At 42.7% G+C, this 27,246-nt stretch overlaps 1 protein-coding gene across 1 annotated transcript; it reads right to left on the minus strand.

Annotated features, from left to right (window-relative positions):
- Positions 1 to 1,773: 1,773 nt before the first annotated feature.
- Positions 1,774 to 3,607, minus strand: LOC145136161 (craniofacial development protein). Its single transcript, XM_079070346.1, has 3 exons — positions 2,770 to 3,607; positions 2,506 to 2,623; positions 1,774 to 2,046 (listed from the first exon to the last, which is right to left on the minus strand). Exons 1-3 carry the CDS (start codon positions 3,498 to 3,500, stop codon positions 1,828 to 1,830), a joined length of 1,068 nt encoding a protein of 355 aa, XP_078926472.1. The 5' UTR covers positions 3,501 to 3,607; the 3' UTR covers positions 1,774 to 1,827.
- Positions 3,608 to 27,246: the final 23,639 nt, after the last annotated feature.

Consider the following 27,246-nt stretch of genomic DNA (forward strand, 5'->3'; position numbering starts at 1 on the left):
TATAACACCTATACAAAAAGTTTAGAGTCTTCCTTATATCATATGTGGTTCACGTATGAGTTAGGGAAGAATCTAAACTTTTTGCTAGAGTATTCTTTTGGCTTAGAAGTGCAACTTTGAGTTTGGATGAAGCAATCACAAAGAATCTCGTTGTCTGCTATGAAGATATATAAACCGAAGTTGAAGACATCTTCTGCTTGGAGAAAACTAGGACACCAACATTATTTGACCGATTCATGAATTACAATACTAATATAAGAGAGAGACAAACCACGTGTGAGAACACCTCATTAGTGATTGTCTCACATATGATGTTGTAAGTAAAACCTGAAGAAATCGGTCATAAGAACTAAATGTGTACAAAAACATTAATGATTAAATATATACAAAAATATTAATGATTAAATGTGTACAAACTGAAAATTAAATTACCCTATTAAGTCATTTTCTTGGTTTAATGTATAAAAAAACAAGTTAAATGGACAAATATAGACAAAAAAAACTCAGCATACAAAATAAAAAATAAATTACCTTATCCAATCAATTTCATATCTTATTGGACCAGTGGGCTTACACTTCTTTATTATAAAAGGCCGCTTACAACAATTATAAAGATTGTATGCACTCATTACTATAATAATAATATTTTATTCTTCACCATGCTACAAATTATAGACTTTATAATGTATAGAATTTCTAAAACCAAAAGTTATCATTAATTTTCATAATATTTCTATGTAATGCAATTTAGTGGATTATCTTTGCATGATATATTCAAACAATAAACAAAATAGTTTTCTTTGGTCAATCGTTTTGAGGTATGTTTAGGTTGTATTTGTGTATATAAGCTATAGTTTATTTCTTAGTAATGTTTATCAAAACTACTAACATAGCCTATAAACAAACATTTTGAAAATTGACATAACTTATTGAAAAACTCGTGAGTTTTTTGCTGTTTGATTTGAACTTACCGTGTCCAATAGGAACAGACTGCTGACTCGGTGAGCAGTCGGGCTGTTTGGTAAATCCAAAATTTTGCTGACTTGGTCAGCCATGCTGACCCAAAGAGCTTACTCGGTCCGTTCCAAATATGTAGCTTACTGAAAAGAAAAAAAAAGCTTGTTGCCCTCTTTTAGGGAGCCATGAAACTAAAGTTATCAACAAAAATTGTCCTTCCAGGTGTTCTAGACAATGGGAATGATAGAGAGCAGTTTAAGGCATTAGCTAGTGGTGATTGGTTTAAGGAGGAAGTAGAATTATGCATGTATGTTGGTACTTCATAGAAGAGATCATCACCCTCTTGGAATCTTGAAGAACGCCAAATATAAAGCTGTCAATTGGGTTGTTACTCATAGTTTTAGAACAAAGAAAAACACTTGATTAGTTTATGCATATGTAGAAATTCAATAAGTTTGTAAATCAATAAATTTGTGATAATGATTTTATGTGATTTGATGAATATTTGTAATTGTGAGAATTGCTTTGAGAAAAGTCTACTTAAGTGTAATTGTGAGAATTGCTTTTGTATTAAATGACATTGCTATAATTAAATAGATTCATGTTGTGTTGTAAACATAACATAAGGATAAAATGGTTATTTTGATCATTCAGCACAACCAGTCGATACATAATAAAACAATATGGTTTTAGTCGGATGTAGATTCAATCGGAATTTCTAACCCAATCAGCTTCTAACTCAGTCAGCTCTAACACTCTAACACAGTCGGCAACTTAAACGAAAATTTCCCATCGAAATTAATTTCACTATCAAAGTAACACACAAAACATTTGATGCTCCTATAAATCAATACCTGTTACAAAATAAATTCAAGATTCAATTTCACATAAACGAATGACTTCTTTCAACAACCGATTAACTGTATTCTTGATATCATCAGGCACTTCTAATTCATTAGGTACGGCTTCAAGAGCATACAAAGTAATAACCCTCATCACCACAGTCAAGTCAACATTTTTCGCTCCCTTTTTCCATACGCTTTGGTTAACAAATTTGCACGAATCTTTTAACGCGCATTTGCTACATACCTAAAAGGCAAATAAATTTAAACTAGGAAAAATCTTTTTTTTTGTCTTTAGTGTTCTTACTATTTTAAGGGCTAAATGCAAGAAATAGCAATGTACTTTCATTACTTGTTGTATTACACCATTCTACTTTCATTTATTTCTATTACAACATTGAATTTTCAATTTTTTTTACTAACGCGCCTAACTGTCTAAATTGCATCATGTGAGATGTAAAACAGGTACACATCCCAATCCACATTGGAATTAGTACAATTATAACGGTTAGACTTTTTCCCTTGCTTTGTATTTGGACAACATTGCTATAACTATTAGGTTGATTTTTAAAAAGTAAATGTTGTAATATGAAGAAATGAAAGTAGGTTGTTAAAATAAACAAATCAACATAAGTATGTTTTGCTATTTCTTGCATTTACCCCAAATTGTAATTTATAAGAAAACCTAATGAAAGCAATCACTAACGGTTTCTTCTTGAATCCCAAAAGAATGGCGCATGGCTTTGGAGGAAAAAACATTCTTTCTACCAAGGGAAGGGCATCCGAATTGAGCAACCTTTTTCAAATCACCATTTGACAACCACCTAAATCATCAAAATTTAGAAAAAAAGTATTAACTTTTCAATCCTAATGTTTCTTAATTAAGCTTTTCTGATTGATCAAGCTTCAAAGACCATGGAAATTGCTTCATGAACTACTAAAGAAAGAAAAGAGAAGAACTTGCACTTACCTGTAGATGTCTCGATGATCTTTGGCAAACTTTTCAGCTGCAAACTTCAAGAAATCTCGGCCATAATTGTTCTCAAAACAAGAAACATCGAATTTGTTGTTTAGGAGAAAATTTGCATTCGACAAGTACCCTTTTGAATGCAAAAAATTAGCGAACATAGCCATATCTGGCGATAGCTTCTTCAATTCCATTGATTCCTCTACTTTCTTTGTCTCTGTTTTTGATTTCCCTCTTTGATCAGTACTCATAAACAAACTCGACAATATCTGCACACCCTTTTTTGATTCTTGATCATCAATGTGGCCTTCTTCACCCGTTTTTGATAATCCGACTGCTTCTGTGAAAAGGGTGTCTAGTGGCTTCGAAAATATACTTGATAAAGACTTTGTTTCTTTCGTTGAATCTTTTTTATATCTTCCCAATTCCACCTCCAATTTTCTCAAACTTTTCTTGAGCTTTCCCTTTTCATCTTCACTGTTTTCAATGTCTGCTTTAGATAACCCAACTTCTTCTGCGAAAAGGATTTCCAACGGTTTCTTTGACTTCCCATTCGCTTCTTGCGTAGCGAATTTGTGTTGGAATTGAGAAGAAAGCGATACGCTCCGGCTAAAAATAGAACTGGGTGACGATGATTTGGTATTGATGAAAGGAATCAAGTGGGTTTCACTGTGTAAATTAGGGTTTAAGAGTGTGCGAATTTGATGCAAACGGAGGGTTTTGGGGCAGATCATTTGTGGGTTTTTGTTGTGGTGAAGTGAAGTATTAATTTGATTGCTAGGGTTTAAGGAAAGAGAAGATTTTGGGAGGCGAGGTCCGTCCACGTCATTTCAAACTAATATGAATTGTTCTTAAACTCTAATTACGATTTAGTATTACCCATAACTCGTTAATGTATTTTTCATATGATTTATTGTTAAATTTTGTTTACATAATTTACCATTAAATATAGAGGCAATATTCTCCAGCCAAACACATCTACTTCAGCCACCACCGGCAACCTTCCGCTGCAATCATCCACCTCCCGCAACAAACACCAAATTTCATTATCAGTGATGACTTAACAACTCTTTTGATAGATAGATCTTTAACAGGTAAATAAGCAAGAACAATAAATACTGGAACACACAATGAATCAATCCGTATGTTGAATGATTAAAACGTAGTCACACCTCAGCAGAGCTCAATCAAGAACTTCCGCTGTAGAGGTGAGCTAGGGTTTACAATACACTTGATAAAATAATAATGAAAGCGTTAATGATAAGATTGCATGCATGCAACTTATATACTAAACCCTAAAACATACACACGGCTGGACAGGCCCAAACCGGTGACAAAACTAGACTAACAACCGAGCCCAAGACGCAACAAAAAAAAAGGCTCAACAATCTCCCCCTTTGCGTCAATTGGGGCGAGACTTCAAACGGGTTGAGCAACGGAAACTTTCTTCACAGTCTTGAAGATCTTCGGTATGATGGCAAGTAGAGTGTGACGAAAATCTATGTACCACCGAAGCATATCCGTGAAGTTCTTCTTATCTGCTGCTCCGTTCTGTTTGCACCTGTGGATAATATCCAAAATATGCTCCAAGCAAGCCGTGGAAAACAGGTGTTTATCATCAAGACATAACATTAACTTCTGATTGTCTTGTCTGGTGAACATAACAGCACGATACTTTGAATCAATCTTGCCCATATTCATCTTGGTTGCATCGCATGAAGTTCCAATGGGTTTGACTGTAGGCTTTTTCCTCATGACAAGAGAAATCTCCCGATCCATCTTAGCAACCTCATGAATGTAGGAAGCTAGCATTCCCTTGATATGATCAATAATTGGCTCGTACTGCTGTGGATTGGAGAGCAGGATGTTGTTTAGAAGAATCCAATCATGGGGATTCAGGTTCGGTAGATCAGCCAATGTAAACATATGAACCGAATCATCTGACCCTCGGGTCACCCTGAAACCAACATTGATAAAAGGCCCAGCCGAAGTAGGCTTCAGTACCTTGACGGATGTAATTTTCTGAGCACTCCACGTCAAGTACTGGGGTTGAGAGTATTTGAGATAAAAAGCAATAAGATCCCGATCAACCTTCGGGTCTGGAGAAGGAATATTGACAGTAGCATCAAAGCTGTGAAACACAAAGGCCTTTCGGGTTATAGGCATATCAAACTGTGAGTCCTTGGTGTTTTCACAATCAAACGAAGTAACCGGTTCCAGCCAATGAGTGCTTGGAAACTCAATTGCTTCTTTTATCAACTTCTCCTCGGTCCATAAAGGGAATAGAGCTTTCTTGCACTCCAGCGTATCATGTGCCTCTTTTTCCCTTTTCTCTCTCTCTTCTTCTTCTCTAGAAACTTTCAGAGTTTCATCCAGTTCTTTATCACGTTTCTTTCTTTTCACAGCTTCTTCCTCAGTTTCTTCTTCATCATCACTGTCACCCATAATGCCCTTCTTTTTGTCCAACACACTAGAACCCGAAGCTTCATTACCCTTCGGTTTAGTGGTGACTTTTGCCTGATTCGGTTGTTTGGGAGGATGTTGATCTTCTCCCCCTTGTTGCGGAGTAGCAATCGGCTCCGTAACACCCTCTATCCGGCTTAACATTTCCAAAGCAGGAAGAAGTTTTTTCTTTAAGTGCTGTCGGATAGTGATTGTAAGAACCGAATCGTGAGCATCCAAAATATTGGAAAGAAGTAGATGCACATCACTCACACAGCTTTTGATCACTGTGCGTTCGGTCTTGAGGGATTCAATCTCCTGTTGTGCTTGACTAAGTCCCAAAGTGAGATTGGCAATTTTGGATTGGGAAAGTGCAAGATCTTCCCTCACTTGGTTATCTAGGAAAGGTCTGCTTGAAGTTTAGCAAAACGCGTATCAACAGAAGAAAGAAGAGTGACACCATCAACTTGAAGACCTTGACGAACCGCTTCAAATTTTTCTCTTTCAGCCTTAAGAGATTTTGACAGAGAAGCAATGGCTTCATTTGCTTTAATAGTATTGGCTTCTGCAGTGGATTGATGAGATTCCATAAAAGACTTTGAATCAGAAATAAGAGTTTTAACCTCAACAATAGTGTTGTTGGAAGAGAGAGTGGCATCCTTGATAGCTTGAGTAGCTTTATCAATTGACTGATCATGTCGTTTGATCAAAGTCTCAACCAAAGCCTTCACAGCAGCATCAGAGTATGCTGAAGTGGAAGAAGCAGCAGAAGATCCCAGTAGCTGATCAAGCTTGGCATTGAGATCCTTCAAGTGGCGTTTGGTAAGAGGAACATCATCATCATCATCGGATTGAACTTGAAAAGGACTATAGTAGAATGACTCAAAGTCCATATCAGCGCCACCAAGAACAGGTTCAGACTCGTTTTAGGGAGATGCTGATGGAGGTGGGTTTGTAACCGGGGTTTCGGTTCCTGAGGTAAGTGCCCCCGTATCAGATACGTTGACACGAACCAGAGGTTCGGTTGGGGTTTTTGTGGTTGAAGTTGCTTGAGAAAAGATGGGTGGTGGTAGAAGTATAGTGGAAGTAGGAACAGAAGAAACAGGCGGTGGAAGTGGTGCAATGGTAATAGGAAAAGAAGTATGATTTGGAGAAAGAGGAGGGGTTGGAACCGAGTCATTAAGTGTTACCTCTGGAGTTGGAGAACGTGGAGGTGTGTTTCCCCTCGGTGAGTCTTCATTGTGAACATCTTCACCTTCATCTGTCTTCTCTTGATCATCATCTGAAGGAACATAATCTGAGTCATCAGGCGAGGATGCCTTCGGTTTCTTTGCCATATTCTTAACCCTTTTCTTCTTTGGAGAGGAAGGAGCTGCTTTGTCAGCTTTACGCTTTTTGTGCGTGTCAGCTTGTGATGAAGGACCCTCTGTTTCTTTCTTCTTGGAATCTGGTTTCTTCCCCCTTTTTGTTGGTTTTTCAACCGCATCTAGAGCAAGTTGCATCTCCGGAGTCAATTGCCTCGGCCCCATAGGCGTAAGTTTTCTGTATTCAGCCATGACATTGCTAATTGTGGCAACACTTTGGTACATTGATTCAGGAATGGACCCAATGAACAAGAATTTGGTTGAATCAGTGACAATAATATTCTTTGTGAGAAAGGCCGCAATTGATGAGCGCAGGGCATCCGCCATAACTGGAACCTGAAATGCCTCAATCGCCCTGTGAGTGATAAGGGTCCAGAACCGACCACAAGAAATCTCTGAGTTGTTTGCAGATGAATTGAGACTCTGTACCACTTGAGCCCAAATTAGCGTTCCATAGTCGAGGTTTAGACCATGGTAAAGACCATAGAGAATTGTCATAAACCCTTTGTTGGACCCGTCTGAACCAGCAACCCTTTCTGATAAACCCTTAACGAGAAGGGTTAAAATTCCGTTCCATTGTGGTGGAAGGCAGGATTTCTTGAATTTCGTTATTGTGGTAAGAACGTCAGTATACCCCATATCGTAGAGCATTGTGAACAGCTGAGTTGGAGACTGAGGTTTTATGATTGAAGATTTCGAAAAAGATCATATCCTTGCGTTTGTCATAAACGACAGAGGTATAGACTTGGGAAAGCAAAGACATCGGCACAGATTCCACCTTGGTGAGAGTAGTTACAAGTGGTGAATATTTTAGACATTCAACCACTTGTAGCATATAAGAATCATAGAGGAATGGATTCAAATCGATAAGCAGATTCTGGTTAGGCTTGATGACCAGCAAAGTGGATGAGGCAGTTTGTTCATAAATTGAAGAAGATTCCGCCATTATTGCAGGTTTGAGTAAGAAGATGAACGGTATAAACGCCGATGTGTTCTTGAGAGAGGAGTAGTAAAAGGTAAAAAGGTGAGAGAGAAAACTCTGGACCTCTTATACGATTACCAAGAGAGGGAAGCGCTTGAGTAATCATTCCTTGATTTTCGGAAACGACACCTGAAAAAGCGTGATTTGACAGCTGTGTTTCCCTATGAAGACGTCATCAGGCGTGATGATATAAACCGTTTCAAATTCACGCGCCCAAACCAATTCTTATCCAGTTACCGCCTCTTCAACTTCAAAGACTCTTCCAATTCTTCAAAGAAGATGCACCATTATAGCATATGAAACCGAACTTATAACTCTGAAAATAGCCATTAGTAACTCGAACTAGCCTTGTGAAAATCACATGGATTCTCGTGCAAGAGTGTGCCAATAAAAAGGAATAAAGCAAAAATATTTATGGGAAAATAAGTGATGTCAATAGAGACACGAAACTGAAGATTCCGGGCACGAATCTCTTCCTTCAAAGTCAAGAGAGACTTAGAAGTGTTTGTTTGGTTTCCTGATAAAATACGTTCAAATGTTTGTAAAGAAACATTGAAAGACTTCTTTTCAAAATAAGGCTTTAAAGGGTGGTTTAATTTCAACCGAACTTCAGGACTTGAAATAAGACCGAAAGTCGGATAAAGTACTTGTGAGACCGATGTGGCCTGTTGAACAAGTAGGTTTGTTAATATATCCAGTGACTTGATGTATTTTAGAAATCTCAAGAAAAATAAAACTGAATCTTATGGGAAGAAAACGTCTTGGTGGTTAGACAATTTCATAAAGATCATTCAAAAAGAAAAAAGAGATTTTAGGTGACAGTCCACAAGAGTGGTTTCGTTAAATCATGGGTGAGAGCTAGAACGTTTGATTGTTCACCGTCAATTCATTAGTTGTGTTGGATTTTGGGTTTCACTCAGCTCGTGGTAGAACGAAATTAAGATCATGAACATAGAAGTTGTGTAACCATAAACCTCAGTGGTAATATCTGAGAGTCTCAAGGGTTACGTTGATGAACCGAAAGCAAATGGAGAAATGACTGGAGGTGGTTAAGGAACCGAAAGTACCTCTGCTATACGAAAATGACAAAGCAGACAACTCTTTACTCAATATGAGAAGAGTAAGGTAGCTCATGACTTGAGTGATTTTAGCAGCCTGATTGGGAAGAGACGATTGGTGTTTATTGAATCATTAAGGCTTCACTCAGAGTTTTGGAGGCTTCGGTCTACATGCAGCAACATGCTTCTAGGGACACCTAGCTTAGTACAAAGATAAGAAAGTTATACCTGCCCCAACATCATTTTTTGTCGCATCTGTGAACTTGAAACAAGATAAGAACCAGAAAATAAAATATTTTTGGATTTTTGTAATTTCTGAAAAATAATAAAAACAGAAAATAAAATATTTTTGGATTTTTGTAATTTTAGAAAAATAATAAAAACATAAAATAATATATTTTTCGATTTTTGTAATTTCTGAAAAATAATAAAAACAGAAAATCAAATAGCATAGTAAAGCAAGCGAAAGGATAAACAAGATATACAAGAATATACAACCGAACCCAATCCTGAGATAAGATGAAGCAAAATGGACTGAGTGTTTGGGTCATTTCGGTTCCTAAAAATTCCAGAGCCGAAATAGACCGAGCGTTCGGTTCATTTCGGTTCCTGGAAAATTCAAGAGCCGAAATAGATCGAGCGTTCGCTCTATTTCGCTTGTACAGTTTTAATTAGAAGAAAGGGGTTTCGGTACAGACTCAACTTCCATCATTCCCAAGACTTGGAGAATCTTATTAAAGCTTGCTTCAGGTAAGGCCTTGGTGAATATATCAGCCAGTTGATCAGCAGATCTAATGAAATGGACTTCGATATTACCATCTTCAACATGATCCTTGATAAAATGGTATCTTAGTGCAATATGTTTTGTCTTGGAGTGTTGCACTGGATTGTGACATATTCTAATCGTGCTTTCAGAGTCACAATAGAGGGGAATCTTCTTCATGCTTAGGCCATAATCCCTAAGTTGGCTTTGAATCCATACAACTTGTGAAGTACAGGATGCTGCGGCGATGTACTCAGCTTCGACTATAGAAAGAGACACGCAAGTTTGTTTCTTTGATTGCCAACTGACGAGTTTACCATCAAGAAATTGGCACCCGCCAGTAGTGCTCTTTCGGTCCAGACCACATCCACCAAGATCAGCGTCAGAGAAGGCTTGAACGAAGAAGCCGGATTTTGCAGGATACCAGAGACCGAGAGACGAGGTTCGCTTCAGATACCGAAAAATATTCTTCACATTCATCATGTGAGGTTCGCGTGGATTAGCTTGAAACCTGGCACAATAACATACAGAAAACATTATATCTGGTCGACTAGCTGTCAGATACATTAAGGACCCTATCATTTGTCGATAGAGGGTCATGTCAACAGCCGGTTTTTCCAGAGAAGGTGTTAACTTTGTGCCAAATGCCATAGGAACCTTCACTTTTGAGTCTCCCATCATTCCAAACTTGACAAGCAAGGTTTTCGTGTAAGCCTCTTGATTAATATAAATGCATTCGGGTCCCTGTCTAATATTTAAGCCAAGGAAAAAGTTAATTGGACCCATTGAGCTCATTTCAAACTTAGTCTCCATCAACTTCCCGAATTCTGCAGTTAAGCAAGGATTCGTGGAGCCGAAGATGATATCATCGACATAAATTTGAACAATCATAAGGTGGTCACCCTCTTTCTTACGAAAGAAGGTTGGGTCAACCGAACATTGTTTAAATTTTGAGATTTTTAGAAATCGAGTTAATGTTTCATACCACGCTCTTGGTGCTTGCTTCAGACCATAAACCGCCTTGTCCAGAATGTAGCAGTGATCAGGATACTTCTCGTTCACAAAACCTGGTGGTTGCTCTACATACACCGTTTCTTCTAATTCTCCATTGAGAAATGCACACTTGACGTCCATTTGATATACTTCGAAGTTCTTGTGAGCAGCATAGGCCAGAAAGATTCTTACTGATTCTAACCTGGCTACTGGAGCGAAGGTCTCTTCATAGTCTATCCCTTCTTCTTGACAATATCCCTTCACAACCAGTATTGCTTTGTTACAAATTACATTCCCTTCTTTGTCCATTTTGTTTCGAAATACCTATTTTAGTCCAACTACAGATACATCCTTTGGCGTAGGAATCAGTCTCCATACCTTATTTCGCTCAAACTCGTTGAGTTCGTCTTGCATTTCCTGTACCCAATCTGAGTGATCGAGTGCAGTGTTGACAGTCTTCGGTTCAATTTTGGAGACAAACAAATTAAACATGCAAAATTCCACTTGAGAGAATAATGCAATTTGCTTCGCTTTCAGTTGAGAACGAGTAAGAACTCTTTCTGATGAATCACCAATGATTTGGGTTTTTGGATGATCTTTTGTCCATTTGGTGAGAGGTGGGTAATTTGGATCATAGGAGGGATCCAACTCAGTATTTACTTCTTCTTCGAATTCTGACTGAGTATCATCATCATTTGTGTAACATCCGGATTCCCAGGTATATTATTTTATTATTTTATTTTGGAATTTGTTGAGGGACTCGGCGAGTTGGTGCTTAGACTCGCCGAGTAGGGTCGCGATTTGTCATCCGGATTAATGACCAGACTCGGCGAGTCCATGAGTGGACTCGGCGAGTCCACGCTGTTTAATGAAACCCTAATTTTTCCGGGTTTGGGACCTATTTAAAGGCCCTTATGGCCGTCATTTGCGGCCATCAACCCCCAGAGAGAAACCCTAAGTGATCTAGAGTGCTTGTGAGGAAGGAGAGGCCAATCTTGAACTTTTGTGGGTATTTTTGCAAGAAGGAAGTGTTCAAGGAAAGAGGAAGCTGAAGGAGGTGCGGTTTTGGTGGTTTTTGAGCTCATAGAGATTGTATTGAGGTATTATTCTCGGACCTTCTTCAGTTTTGGTGTTGATTCTTAGTGTTAGGGTTTTCTAACCCTTTTAGAGGATGATTAAGTGGAGTATTTGGCCCCTTCTCGAGTTTGTGTTCTGGATCTGGACCCAAGGGGGTCCAGAGACCTTAACCTTTGGAGCTTTATGAGTCATTGTGGGAGTCATGAGCTTAGAATGTCATTTTTGGGGCTAAATCATCATTTTGGACCATTTAGATGTTATATGTGTGTCAAGGTCCGAACTTTACGTGATTATCATGCTTGGGGAGGCCAGATCTATGATTGTATGGAACAGATCTGACCTCAGAAGTTGTTTTGAGTTTGCGCATGGCATGAACTCGCCGAGTGCAAAGAACAGACTCGGCGAGTAGTATGAAGGTTGCCCGTTAATCACTCAGTGAGTGGACTTGTCGAGTTGGGGGAATGACTCGGTGAGTCAGGGAGGGTCAGGGGTCCGAGTTCAAGTTGGAACTCGCCGAGTTGTTCTTGAGACTCGGCGAGTTGAGTCGGGGTGGCCCCACGATTCATGCCAGGTGGAACTCGTCGAGTCAAGGGAAGTACTCGACGTGCCAAGAGAGGATCTAAGAGAGTCAGTGGACACGTGTAGACTCGCCGAGTCGCCCTAGTGCACTTGACGAGTCGGGTCAAAGTTTGACCGATGACCTTGTGACTTTTAGGGTTGAGTACAGTTGTATTTATGAGAGTATTACTTTATGTGATTAGGCGGAGGCTAGACCACACTTCTTCCGAGTCAGCTATTTACCGAGACATCGAGGTGAGTCTTCTCACTATACTTTACCTTGAGTAGGTAATTAGAGTTATGTGACAGAGTTGTTGTATGCTATTTATGTGATGTGTTGCATTGCATTATTTCTATGTGATTTATGCCGTGTATATATCAGAGTATATCAGAGTTGGAACCGAAAGGTTCACAGAGCTAGGACCAGAGGGTCCACAGAGTTAGGGTCCAAGGGCCCGCAGAGTTATAGCCTCGAGTGGCTAGTATGTGTTATGTGTGGTATTTTGGGGAACTCACTAAGCTTTGTGCTTACAGTGTTTTGTGTTATGTGTTTCAGGTACTAGTGAGGATCGCGGGAAGGCGCCAACATAATCATTACACACACACACACGCGGAGTTTTATATATGTCATGATCTTGGGATTTTGACCTATGTTTGGATGTATGAAACAATGAGTTTTATAATATTATGAAATAAGGTGTTTTTAAAATGTGAAAATTTGTTTGAAAAATTTGGGTGTTACAAGTTGGTATCAGAGCCTTGGTTTGAGGGATTCGGGTGCACCTTCGGGCGTATCTGAACTCAAACTGAGGATTTGAGAAATTTTCAAAATAAAATTCACAAAATTTTATTAAAGAGTAAAATGTTTGAAAGAGCAGAGCAGAACAGTATGTACGATCAGCCAGCGCCCGAACGGTGATTTCCCAAAATACCCTTGCAATTGGTGTTATGATATTTATTATGATATATGATGAGTTATGTTATGCATGCTAGAGTAGACTAGGTATTCTTATTAGGACTAGAGTGGCCTGATATGTGATGCCTTAGTCTAGGAGTTTTGCTGCTAGGGATGCTTGAGAGAGTGTTTAGATAGCAGCGAGGAGTTTATGAGAGAACTGCTAGTGAGTAGCATATGGTTAAGGAGAGTAGAGTACTTGGGACTTGGGATCTAAGGAGGAGGACTTAGAGTGAATGCTGATGTGGTGGGGACGGTAGTATAGGGCCCGTACTACTGAATACACCGGAGCAGTGCGCACCCTAAGTAAAAATCCATTGGGTACTAAGGAGCAAGTAGAGTTGAGTTATCGAGTGTGAGTATACTCGAGTGAGTCGCTGAAATTTATTATGTTGTATTTCAGAGAGACGACATGGTTGGGACACGCCACAGGCCAGGGACTAGCGAGGGGGTTATGAGCGATGAGGAGCTCTGCCAGATGATTCATGATGAGGTGGCTGCTGCCATCCACGCTGAGATTCTAGAGATGTTCGGGTCTATTAAGACCACATTGATTGAGACTTTTGATGAGCGGTATGCTGCTCTTATTGATGCTGCTGTTGCTGCAGCCACTGCAGCCGTTGCTGCTGCCAGGCCGCAGGGGGGTGACGCGTTGCTGTACCGGGAGTTCAGCAACACGAAGCCACCAGAGTTTGATGGGACTCAGGATCCGATAGCCGCGATGAGGTGGATCTCTGACATTGAGGGGTGTTTCTACACATGTTCTTGTCCAGAGCATCTGAGGGTGCGGTTCGCGCTGAACCAGCTTCGCTTGGGCGCGAAGGACTGGTGGAAATTTTTGACGGCGCATTATTCGTCTGCTGAGCTCGCTGCGGTAACCTGGGAGAGGTTTACCGCTATGTTCCGAGATAAGTACGTTCCCCAGGTGGAGAGGGAGCGTTTGGCCCAGGGGTTTTTGACCCTCAAGCAGGGTACCGAGTCTGTTACAGCGATTATGAGGATGTTCCATGAGAGGGCGATGTTCTGCCCAGAGCACGTGTCTTCCGAGCAGGCACGTATGAGCCGATATATGAGTGTCTTGAGGAGGGATATACGAGAGTTCGTGGCGAACTCGTCGTACCGGACATTTGCCGAGCTTCAGGCAAATGCTCGGAAGAGGGAGATAGAGCTGGAGACTCAGGCTAGGGAGGAGGCGGAGTCTCAGGGGAGGGATCGGCGACCGGCACAGTCTCAGCCGGCAGCCAAGCGGGTCAAGCCCGCCGATTCGAGATCTGGGAGCCAGAAGGGCCGCACTTGTGGCAAGTGCGGCAAGGGTCATGATGGAGTGTGCAGAGCAGGGTCTTGCTACAAGTGTGGCAAGGAGGGGCATATGGCCAAGGATTGCCCCAAGGGGTTCGCAGTCTGTTTTCACTGCAACCAGACCGGACACCGGAAGGCAGAGTGTCCGCAGTTACATGGGTCAGTACAGGGAGCATCTTCGGGATCTGCCCCTGCTGCAGTGAGAGCTACCGATAGTCGGCCAGTGAAGGTCGAAGCGCCGAAGGCACGAGGGAGAGCCTTCCAGTTGACCGCGGAGGAGGTCCGCGCAGCACCCGATGTTGTGGCTGGTATGTATTCTTTCTTTGCTTATGCTAATTTTGTGATATTGTGTTTATATTATGTTATGCGTAGGTACTTTTCTTGTGAGTTCTGTACCCGCTTTAGTGTTATTTGACTCGGGTGCGAGTCGATCATTCGTGTCGATGGCGTTCAGTCGGCACATCAGTGTTCAGCGAGAGGCGTTGAGTCGACCTCTACGAGTTTCTATAGCCGACGAGCGATCAGTGTATGCTACGGACGTGTTCCGGGGGTGTGTGCTCGAGATCTTCGGTGTCGAGTTTCCGATTGATCTGGTCCCGATTGCGATGGGGGACGTGTGTGTTATAGTGGGTATGGATTGGTTGAGCCGATTTGGGGCTGTGATAGACTGTGAGCGACAGCTGGTGACGATTCGAGACCCCAGTGGGGGAGTACTTATGGTGTACGGCGAGGGTACCCGTTTTGGGTCAGCATTTTGTTCGGCCGCCAGGGCGAGGCAGAGTCTACAGCAGGGTTGTAGTGGGTTTGTGGCTTATGTGGTGGATACGAGAGTAGATGCAGAGAGACCGAGGTCGGTCGATGTGGTTCCGATAGTGCGTGAGTTCCCGGATGTTTTCCCCGAGGAGTTGCCGGGTGTGCCTCCCGAGAGGCAGGTAGAGTTCCGTATTGATTTGGTTCCGGGGGCAGCGCCTATCGCCAAGGCGCCCTATCGCCTTGCGCCACCAGAGATGCAGGAGTTATCCTCGCAGCTTCAGGAGCTGTTGGGGAAAGGGTTTATACGACCGAGTAGCTCGCCGTGGGGAGCGCCGATCCTTTTTGTCAAGAAAAAGGATGGTTCACACCGGATGTGCATTGATTACCGGGAGCTGAACAAACTGACGGTCAAGAACCGTTACCCCTTACCGAGGATCGACGATTTATTCGATCAGTTACAGGGAGCTTCTTGGTTCTCCAAGATCGACTTGAGGTCTGGATATCAGCAGATGAGAGTACGAGATGAGGATATCCAGAAGACAGCGTTCAGGACTCGTTACGGGCATTACGAGTTCGTGGTGATGCCTTTCGGGCTCACGAATGCACCAGCGGCGTTCATGGATCTCATGAACAGGGTATGCAGACCGATGTTGGACCGTTCGGTGATCGTGTTCATCGATGATATACTGGTGTATTCGAGGTCCAGAGAGCAGCATGAGGAGCACTTGAGAGAGTTACTTGGAGTTTTGAGATCGGAGAGGCTTTATGCCAAATTCTCCAAGTGTGATTTCTGGTTACGAGAGGTCCAGTTCCTAGGGCACCTCCTTAACCAGAATGGGATATTGGTCGACCCGGCCAAGATTGAGGCGGTTATGAGTTGGGAGGTGCCGAGATCCCCCACCGAGATCAGGAGTTTCTTAGGGTTGGCTGGCTATTATCGGAGATTTATCAGGGATTTCTCCAAGATCGTCGTGCCACTCACTAGGTTGACCCGGAAGGGTGTTGCTTTTTCATGGGGCCCAGAGCAGCAGGCCTCCTTCGAGACACTTCGCCAGAGACTGTGCGAAGCCCCAGTGTTAGCCCTTCCGGAGGGGATGGAGGACTTTGTGGTGTACTATGACGCATCGATATCGGGGCTGGGAGCGGTGCTGATGCAGAGAGGGCATGTGATAGCATACGCATCGAGGCAGCTGAAGCCTCACGAGACGAGGTATCCCACCCATGATCTGGAGCTGGGGGCAGTGGTGTTCGCCCTCAAGATCTGGCGTCATTATCTGTACGAGGTTCGGTATACTATATACACGGACCACAAGAGTTGGAAGTACTTGATGGATCAGCCCAACCTGAATATGCGTCAGAGGAGATGGTTGGACGTGGTAAAGGATTACGATTGTGAGATCCTGTACCACCCGGGCAAGGCTAACATTGTAGCCGATGCCCTGAGTCGCAGGGCGGAGAGTGCCCCTATACGAGACGTATGTATAAGATTGACAGTGATGACTCCGGTGTTGGACACCATTTGAGGGGCCCAGGCTGAGGCCGTGAGACCGGAGAACCGGAAGAGAGAGCGAGTTGTCGGATATGTATCGGAGTTCGTTACTGATGGTCGAGGACTTATGACCTTTCAGGGTCGGATTTGGGTACCGTTTGTGGGCGGAACGCGTACCATCTTGATGGAGGAGGCGCACCGATCGAGGTTCTCGATCCATCCCGGGACCACTAAGATGTATTTGGACCTGAAGAGAGAGTATTGGTGGCCCTGTATGAAAAGGGATGTTGCATGGTTCGTTCAGAGGTGTTTGACCTGTCGCAGGGTTAAGGCCGAACACCAGAGACCGCATGGTAAGTTGCAGCCGTTGGAGGTTCCCGAGTGGAAGTGGGAACAGATTACCATGGACTTTATCACCAAATTGTCGAGGACTGCGAGGGGCGTCGATGCAATTTGGGTGATTGTGGATAGGTTGACGAAGAGCGCTCACTTTCTTGCTATCAGTGAGAGCTCTTCCGCTGAGAGGTTGGCAGAGTTGTACGTGAGAGAGGTGGTATCATGGCATGGAGTGCCGATCTCGATCGTCTCAGATCGAGATGTACGTTTCACTTCCAGATTCTGGAAGAAGTTTCACGAGGAGTTGGGTACGAGACTGCATTTTAGCACTGCATACCACCCCCAGACAGATGGGCAGAGTGAGCGGACGATTCAGACGCTCGAGGACATGCTCCGGGCATGTGTGTTGGATTTCGGAGGGAGTTGGGACACGTATTTGCCCTTGGCTGAGTTTTCCTATTACAACAGCCATCATTCGAGCATCGGTATGCCACCCTTTGAGCTGTTGTATGGGAGGAAGTGTCGGACTCCCATTTGCTGGGGCGAGGTCGGGCAACGTGTGATGGGTAGTACGGAGATTGTGCTTCAGACGACCGAGCAGATTCAGCAGGTCAGGCAGAGGTTACTGATAGCTCAGAGCCGTCAGAAGAGTTATGCGGATAGACGTCGGTCAGAGCTCGAGTTCCAGGTCGGCGATTTCGTACTCCTGAAGGTATCTCCCTGGAAGGGAGTGATCTGATTCAGGAAGAGGGGTAAGTTGGGACCTCGGTATATTGGTCCTTTCAGGGTGACTGCCAGGGTGGGCAGGGGAGCGTATCGTTTGGAGCTACCTACGGAGCTGAGCCAGATTCATGACACTTTTCACGTGTCTCAGTTGAGGAAGTGTATCGCTGATGAGTCAGCAGTGGTGCCCTTAGAGGATATTCAGGTGGATGCGAGCCTGAATTATGTGGAGAGACCAGTTGCGGTTGTGGATCGAAAGATCAAGGTTCTGAGGAACAAGGAAGTGCCCCTGGTGCAGGTCCGGTGGCAATACCGGAGAGGGTCAGAGTTGACTTGGGAGCCGGAGCGAGAGATGCGTGAGCAGCATCCAGAGTTGTTTGCAGAGTGAGACTTCGAGGGCGAAGTCTGATTTTAGTGGGGGAGAATTGTAACATCAGGATTCCCAGGTATATTATTTTATTATTTTATTTTGGAATTTGTTGAGGGACTCGGCGAGTTGGTGCTTAGACTCGCCGAGTAGGGTCGCGATTTCTCATCCGGATTAATGACCGGACTCGGCGAGTCTACGTTGTTTAATGAAACCCTAATTTTTCCGGGTTTGGGACCTATTTAAAGGCCCTTATGGCCGTCATTTGCGGCCATCAACCCCCAGAGAGAAACCCTAAGTGATCTAGAGTGCTTGTGAGGAAGGAGAGGCCCATCTTGAACTTTTGTGGGTATTTTTGAAAGAAGGAAGTGTTCAAGGCAAGAGGAAGCTGAAGGAGGTGCGGTTTTGGTGGTTTTTGAGCTCATAGAGATTGTATTGAGGTATTATTCTCGGACCTTCTTCAGTTTTGGTGTTGATTCTTAGTGTTAGGGTTTTCTAACCCTTTTAGAGGATGATTAAGTGGAGTATTTGGCCCCTTCTCGAGTTTGTGTTCTGGATCTGGACCCAAGGGGGTCCAGAGACCTTAACCTTTGGAGCTTTATGAGTCATTGTGGGAGTCATGAGCTTAGAATGTCATTTTTGGGGCTAAATCATCATTTTGGACCATTTAGATGTTATATGTGTGTCAAGGTCCGAACTTTACGTGATTATCATGCTTGGGGAGGCCAGATCTATGATTGTATGGAACAGATCTGACCTCAGAAGTTGTTTTGAGTTTGCGCATGGCATGAACTCGCCGAGTGCAAAGAACAGACTCGGCGAGTAGTATGAAGGTTGCCCGTTAATCACTCAGTGAGTGGACTTGTCGAGTTGGGGGAATGACTCGGTGAGTCAGGGAGGGTCAGGGGTCCGAGTTCAAGTTGGAACTCGCCGAGTTGTTCTTGAGACTCGGCGAGTTGAGTCGGGGTGGCCCCGCGATTCATGCCAGGTGGAACTCGTCGAGTCAAGGGAAGTACTCGACGTGCCAAGAGAGGATCTAAGAGAGTCAGTGGACACGTGTAGACTCGCCGAGTCGCCCTAGTGCACTCGACGAGTCGGGTCAAAGTTTGACCGATGACCTTGTGACTTTTAGGGTTGAGTACAGTTGTATTTATGAGAGTATTACTTTATGTGATTAGGCGGAGGCTAGACCACACTTTTTCCGAGTCAGCTATTTACCGAGACATCGAGTTGAGTCTTCTCACTATACTTTACCTTGAGTAGGTAATTAGAGTTATGTGACAGAGTTGTTGTATGCTATTTATGTGATGTGTTGCACTGCATTATTTCTATGTGATTTATGCCGTGTATATATCAGAGTATATCAGAGTTGGAACCGAAAGGTTCACAGAGCTAGGACCAGAGGGTCCACAGAGTTAGGGTCCAAGGGCCCGCAGAGTTATAGCCTCGAGTGGCTAGTATGTGTTATGTGTGGTATTTTGGGGAACTCACTAAGCTTTGTGCTTACAGTGTTTTCTGTTATGTGTTTCAGGTACTAGTGAGGATCGCGGGAAGGCGCCGGCATAATCAGTACACACACACACGCAGAGTTTTATATATGTCATGATCTTGGGATTTTGACCTATGTTTGGATGTATGAAACAATGAGTTTTATAATATTATGAAATAAGGTGTTTTTAAAATGTGAAAATTTGTTTGAAAAATTTGGGTGTTACAATTTGTATTTGCATTCTCCCCCTCAAATGATGAGACAGTTTCGACTTCAGGCATTGAATTCTCCCCCTCAACTTGACGTTCGGTTGATGGGTTATCCCCATGGAATGATAATTCAGGGTTATCAGATGAAGATGAACCCTCCCCCTGAAATGTAGAATTTTCTTTTGGATGTTTGCTTGGACTAGGCTGTTGGGTAGTTCGCGGTTGTTCTTTTTCCATAACCTTCGCTGCATCATCAATGATTTGCTTCAAGGAATCAATCTTATTGTCAGCAGCCTTTGCTTCAGAGTGAATGGCTTTCTCTGGTTCATCGAACAATGACATATATTGCTCAATAAATTCGAAATGGAAACAGTGACTTGACCAGACGTTGGAAAGATTTCCTCCAATGAACCTTCGTTTGTTTGAAGCTGTCACACCCCCAAACCAAGGATGGCGGAAACGTCCGGGGGTGGAGGACTTCATGTATAGTATCATAACAACAATTGTAATAGTAATTGGAGCAAACACAACCGGCATATATATAATTGAAAAAAAATGACATCATTGTATGAATTACATGTTTACGAATCAATTACAATATGTTGACAAAATATGAAATAGTAGACGCCTTAGCGCCCCATCCTCAAAAGCACTTGGTTACCTGTTTAATGATTTCCTGAGAATACAAGTTGTTTGAAAAAGTGTCAACACAAAGGTTGGTGAGTTCATAAGCTTTTGTTTGGTATTATTAAAAGCCTTTCGTTTGTAAAAGTAGTATTTGTGTTAGAAAATCCAATATTCTCCTTAATGTGTAAATGTAGTCTTAAAACCCAAAGACCGAAATGTACAAGTAATTTGTCATATTTCTAGTAAAACAATGCAAGTTTAAATCGACATAAACTCGTTAAATTTTAATGAAGTTCCCGTAAATTCCAATGTTTATTAATACTTTATGTGAGTTTATTATAACCATACTATGACCAAGGTTGCCTAAAACGACGTTCTTCAGGCGTCGGAAATGATATGACATTTGTCACCCCAGACCTATCGGTCTAACTGTTGCATGCAGTTTAGGTGTGGGTTTGTCAAACCCAATATAGATCTATACACAACTATCACGCTCTCCCTCAAGGAGACTCTGGTTACAATACAGGACTTAATGGTAATTTGAAGTAAATGTCTCACAAAGTCATTAACGGAATTACGTGTTATGAAAACTTGGTACCGTATGGCCGTACCTTGCTTAATGAAAATATCCTTTGTATAAATGTACCCTTTTTAAATGTATGTGTTATGTAATGTATCATAAACTATACCTATTATAGTTTATCAACCAAGGGTAGTACGTAGTAATGTATGCAAACTATATTCAAAATAGTTTATTAAATGTTTGAATGTATCGGTTGTACTTTGATTATAATCACTTGTTATTCTTTATATTTTATATGTCCAAATCCATTTGTAAACTGATGTGTGTCTAAATATTAAGATAAAATGTCATATATTGCAATAACATATAATCACATAAAGATATACACCTTGCTCAACATGTTACAAGGTGAAATGAAATTGACAGCAACTTTTCATTGAATACAGTTTCTGTTACTGTTCTTAGAAAATTTATAGAAAAATCATCAAAGCTCTAAATCCAAACCCGCAAATTCTGAGAGTTTGGAATATGAGTCTAGTTTGTTCGTAAATTTTATCATGATTTTTAGTGATCTCTAACAGAGGTGAAAATGTTCATAATCACAGACTGGTCCGGGTTTGCCTCTGAAATGACAGGCAGTTTTGTAAAAATCACCATAAATTGTAGAAAAATCATATGGAGATGTGCAAGTAGCCATTTTAAAGCTAAGAGTTTGAACTACTTGCACCTGGAACAGTTTTGAAAACTAAAATATTTAAGTTGACCAAAACAGTCCGTGATCGAAGTTCATCTTTTCTGATGTAATCTGATAAAAAAAGTTTAATTGTGTTCTTGATGATTTTACTTGTATTCCCCCCTTAAAACTTAAGAAAAACATGTAAATGTAGGGGTATGAACTCACCTTATGTGGTTTCAGTAGATGAAAGTGAGAGAGAGGAAGTATTCAACCCAAGAACACTAAGAAGATGTCTTGATGATTCGAGAATCTAACACCGAATAAGATGGAATTTGTGTAAGATATCAATGATTTGAGTAGAATGGAGTGTAATAATTATATGAATGATGAAGATACTTACTAATTGAAGAAATAAATCCCTGAAGAAAGCCTTGAAGTTCTTGAAGTTGAGAGAAAAGATGAGAGAATTTTGGAGAGTGTCCTTTGGTTGCTAAGTGTAGAATGAAAGAACTTTATGGAGAATGAGGAGAGAGGATCAATCCTCCAGCTCTTAGAACGTGGGAAGAGCTGGAGATTGGGTGTAAAGGTCCACTAAGGAGACAAGGGGTAGTGGGAAAGAGTGGCTGATCATAGAGTGAGGTGGTGGTGGTTTGCTTTTGCCATAAATTAAGGAAAAGCAAATATTCCCTCAATAATTAGTTCAACCACTAATTCTTTTAATATATTTTTATAAAAACCCTGAAGATTTATATATTTTGGGGCCTTAGTTTATAAAATAAAGTTTTGGGTGAAAATCTCACGTTAAAATAATGAACAACGGAGTTAAAACGAAGTCGTAGTCGAAAAACCGGTAAAAAGGGGCCGTCTGCGAGACCTCTCGCATGGGCTGTCTGAGAGGCTTCTCATGCGAGGCTTCTGTCCTGAGAGGCTTCTAATGAGAGGCTTCGGTCCTGAGAGGCTTCTCATGAGAGGCTTCGGTCCTGAGAGGCTTCTCATGAGAGGCTTCGGTCCTGAGAGGCTTCGGTCCTGAGAGGCTTCTCATGAGAGTTTTCGCTTCTAATAGGAGGGTTTTGGTTCCTTAAGGTTATTTTACTCGTTTTTACCCCGTTTCAAGTGGTTTTTGACCCGGTTAAGGGTCAGGATGGCCCGAATGATTACAAAAAGTTAAAGTAACTTTTGAGAGAGATTTGGGAGAGATTTGGGAGAGATTTCAAATAGAAAGAGATAGAGTGAAAACGATTTAGAGAGGTTTCGTTTGTGATTAATTTGAGTGTCCGGCTTCACAACGCAAGGTTCGTAAACCCCGTTAAACCGTGTTTTAGTGTCGTACACACTCCCGATGAGTGTGCAATAATGTTTTATCGTTTTGGTTCAATGTTTACTTAGGAAATTCAACACACGAACTTTCCAAATGATGTTTCTCTCATTAAGATATTGCATTGTACAGTAATTACATAGTGTAAACCCTAATATACAAGGGTTAATTGAGTCGATTGGTTTTGACTTGTTGACTTTGTTTGACTTTGACTTGACTCAATTTTGACGGTTGTCACATCATCCCCCCGTTAGAAGGAATTTCGTCCCGAAATTTGCATTTGACTGGGACATCAAGAGTTTGGGAAAAGATGTGGGTATTTTTGTTTCATTTGATCTTCGCGTTCCCAGGTGAACTCAGGCCCTCGTTTAGCGTTCCAACGGACCTTCACGATGGGAATACGACTTTGTTTCGTTCGTTTGACTTCCCGATCCATGATTTCGACTGGTTCCTCCACGAAGTGGAGATTTTCGTTAACTTCGATTTCGTCGAGTGGTATTACGAGTGTCTCATCAGACAAACAATTCTTTAGGTTCGACACGTGAAATGTGGGATGTACTTTGTCGAGTTCCTGAGGTAATCGAAGTTTGTATGCTACTGGCCCAATCCTAGCAAGGATTTCGAATGGCCCGATGTACCTTGGATTTAGTTTCCCGCGTTTGCCGAATCGTATCATTCCTTTCCAAGGGGAAACTTTTAGTAGTACACGATCACCCACCTGAATTCCAAGGGTTTGCGTCGTTTGTCTGCGTAACTCTTTTGCCGATCGCGAGACGCTTTCAGTCTTTCTCGAATTTGAACGATCTTTTCTGTGGTTTCCCTTATGATTTCAGGGCCAATGAGGGTGCTATTAGAGACTTGCCCTCTAGCTAGCTGTGTATCCCCCACCTCAGCCCAACACAGGGGTGATCTGCATTTGCGACCGTAAAGAGCTTCGAATGGAGCGACTTTGATGCTAGTATGATAGTTGTTATTGTAGGAGAATTCGATAAGCGGTAGATGGGTATCCCATGCTTTACCGAAGTCTATCACACAAGCTCTTAACATGTCTTCCAACGTTTGAATGGTTCGTTCGCTCTGTCCGTCGGTTTGTGGGTGGTAGGCCGTACTCATGTCAAGCCTAGTTCCCAATGATTTTTGTAGAGACTGCCAAAACCGTGAGGTAAATCTACTATCTCTATCGGAGATAATGGATATCGGCACACCATGGAGTCGTACAATCTCTCTGATGTACGTTCTAGTCAGCTTCTCCATCTTGTCGGTTTCTTTTATCGGTAGGAAGTGTGTTGATTTGGTCAATCTGTCTACGATTACCCATATGGTGTCACGCCCGCCCGATGTCTTAGGCAGCTTGGTTATGAAGTCCATGGTTATTCGTTCCCACTTCCACTCAGGTATATCCGGCTGTTGTAATAGCCCGGATGGTTTCTGGTATTCGATTTTGACCTTGGCGCAAGTCAAACACTTGCTCACATAGGTAGCAATCTCAGCTTTCATGTTCGGCCACCAGTATAATTTCTTGAGGTCCAGATACATCTTATCTGACCCGGGATGGATGGAATATCGAGTCTTGTGTGCTTCATTCATGATGACGTCTCGGAGTCCACCGAACTTCGGTGTCCAGATTCGATTCATGAGATAACGTACTCCATCATCCTTGACTTCTAAGTTTTTATCCATTCCCCTTAATGTCTCACCTGCCACCTTTTCTGGTTTCAAAGCTTCTAGTTGAGCTTCCTTGATTTGTATGGTCGTGTGGGAATGGATCGTCATTGTTAAGGATTTTACTCGGCGGCCCGAGTACTCCTTCCTGCTTAGAGCATCAGCCACTACATTGGCCTTGCCCGGATGATAACGAATTTCGCACTCGTAGTCATTCAGCAACTCTACCCATCTCCTCTGTCGCATGTTGAGCTCTTTCTGATTGAGGATATGCTGAAGACTTTTATGATCAGTGAAGATAGTGCATTTCGTGCCGTAGAGGTAGTGTCTCCAGATCTTCAAAGCGAATACCACTGCTCCTAATTCCAGGTCGTGCGTAGTATAATTAACCTCGTACGTCTTAAGCTGTCTTGATGCATACGCGATAACCTTCCCTCTCTGCATGAGCACACATCCGAGGCCTTGATTCGAAGCATCACAGTACACTACGAAGTCCTCGGTTCCCTCTGGGAGAGACAAGATCGGTGCGCTGCATAGGGCTTGTTTTAACGTTTGGAAAGCAGTTTCTTGTTTATTTTCCCACTTGAATATCACACCTTTCTGCGTCAAGGTGGTGAGTGGTTTCGCAATCTTGGAGAAGTTTTGTATAAATCTTCGGTAGTAGCCAGCAAGCCCAAGGAATTGTCAAATTTCGGTTGGCGTCTTGGGTGCTGACCAATTCTCGATTGCCTTGATCTTGGAGGGATCCACATGTATGCCTTTCTCACTTACCACATGGCCAAGGAAATCCACTTCTCTAATCCAGAATTCACACTTAGAGAACTTAGCATAAAGCTTCTCCGCTCTTAGTGTCTCTAGCACTTGGCGTAGATGTAGACGATGCTCTTCTTCGCTTCGCGAGTAGATCAAGATATCGTCGATGAATACGATTACAAACTTGTCTAGGTAGGGTCGACACACTCTATTCATTAGGTCCATGAATACTGTAGGTGCGTTTGTTAAACCGAAGGACATCACCACAAACTCATAGTGCCCATAGCGAGTTCTGAATGCAGTTTTGGGAATATCTTCTTCTTGAACTCGTAGCTGATGGTAACCTGACCTTAGGTCGATCTTTGAGAAGAAATTTGCTCCTTGGAGTTGGTCGAAAAGGTCGTCGATTCGGGGTAGAGGATATCGGTTCTTGATGGTGAGTTTGTTTAGTTCCCGATAGTCGATGCACATGCGAAAGGATCCGTCCTTCTTCTTTACAAAAAGGACTGGTGCTCCCCAAGGTGAGAAGCTTGGTCTGATGAACCCTTTGCTCAAAAGCTCGTTCAACTGACTGGACAACTCTTGCATTTCTGTTGGTGCGAGGCGGTATGGAGCTCTGGCTACGGGGGTAGCTCCGGGTATTAAGTCAATTCTGAAATCGACTTGTCGTGCGAGTGGTACACCAGGAAGATCTTCTGGGAACACATCCGGGAAGTTACACACTTCGGGGATGTCTTTGATGTCTTTCACGTCTTGTTTCTTGTCTACTACGTGGGCCAAGAAGGCGTGGTACTCCTTCCGGAGATACTTTTGGGCTTTGATGCATGAGATGATTTGTAAATTCGCACTAGGTTTGTCACCATAGATGAGAAGGGTTTCGTTATTTGGTAGATTAAGGCGAACGGCCCTTTCGTAACATAGAATGTCGGCACGGTGAGGAACTAACCAATCCATCCCTATGATTACGTCGAAGCTTTTTATGGTGACCGGCATCAGGTCAATTTTAAATGTATGGTTGTCTAGAGTGAGAGTACACTCTGAGTATATATCACTAGTGCGTTCTACTTTCCCATTTGCCATTTCTACTACATAAGTATCCTTTAGTGATTGGGGATTTTGTTCAAGTAATTGTTTATATTGGTGGCTCACGAAACTCCTCTCCGCTCCACTATCGAATAGTACGCATGCATAAGAGTTATTGAGGAGAAACGTACCGGTAACCACCGCGGGATCCTCAACTGCTTCCCCATGTCCTATTGCCAAGATTCTTCCTACTCCACCAGCATTAGGGGCTTGTGCTTTGGGGCAGTTTCTTTTGAAGTGACCTGCGTCTCCACAGTTGTAGCAGGTTCGGGTTGCCCCCGTACTGGCGACTTGGTTGATTGGTCGAGCCGGCGCTTTACAGAAACGAGCAGTGTGCCCCTTCCTGTCGCAGTTGTTACAGTGCATCTCCCTACAAGCACCATTGTGGTGAAAGTTGCACTTGTTGCACTTGGGTAGGGTTCCAACATATGGCTTCGGTGGTGCAGTAGTGGCAGCATTAGTGGCAGCATGGACAGCAACAGTTTGTTGCTTCTTAGCGGGGTCCTGTGCTGGTTGGCTCTTCTTTTGGTTCCAGAACTTCCTTTTGTTGTTTCCCCCTTTTGATTGATCAGTGGTGGTGGTTGTAGTATTATGACCGGCTCGGTGGTCAACAAGTTGTTGTGCCAGCTCCCTGGCACTGTCAAAAGTAGTTGGCCTTGAAGCCAGGACACTACTTTGCACTTGGGGAGACAGTCCCCAAAGGTATCGCTCCACCTTTTTCTCCTCCGGAGTAACCATTGTTGGGCAGAGGAGAGCCAATTCATTGAATCGGGTGGTGTAGGTTTCAAGGTCGGAGCCCGTCATCCTGAGGTTCCAAAGTTCTTGTTCCAGCTTTTGAATTTCACCTCTCGGGCAGTACTCCTTCACCATCAAGGTTTTTAGTTCTGCCCAGGATATGGAGCTAGCCACTTCGAGAGTAAGTGAATTAATCCGACAGTTCCACCAAGTAAGGGCCCGGCCGGTGAAAGTGAAGGCTGCGAACTT

The sequence above is a fragment of the Lactuca virosa genome, chromosome 9 (assembly GCF_052849685.1).
Source record: "Lactuca virosa cultivar CGN04683 chromosome 9, Lactuca_virosa_CGN04683_v6, whole genome shotgun sequence".
NCBI classification, from domain to species: Eukaryota; Viridiplantae; Streptophyta; class Magnoliopsida; order Asterales; family Asteraceae; genus Lactuca; species Lactuca virosa.

Excerpts from the sequence above, each read along its gene's own strand:
- LOC145136161 (XM_079070346.1), bottom strand. The coding sequence starts at position 3,500 with ATGATCTGCCCCAAAACCCTCCGTTTGCATCAAATTCGCACACTCTTA. Across the intron at positions 2,624-2,769 it reads GATCATCGAGACATCTACAG|GTGGTTGTCAAATGGTGATT; the intron begins GTAAGTGCAAGT and ends TTGATGATTTAG. Across the intron at positions 2,047-2,505 it reads TTGGGATTCAAGAAGAAACC|GTATGTAGCAAATGCGCGTT; the intron begins GTTAGTGATTGC and ends TTTGCCTTTTAG.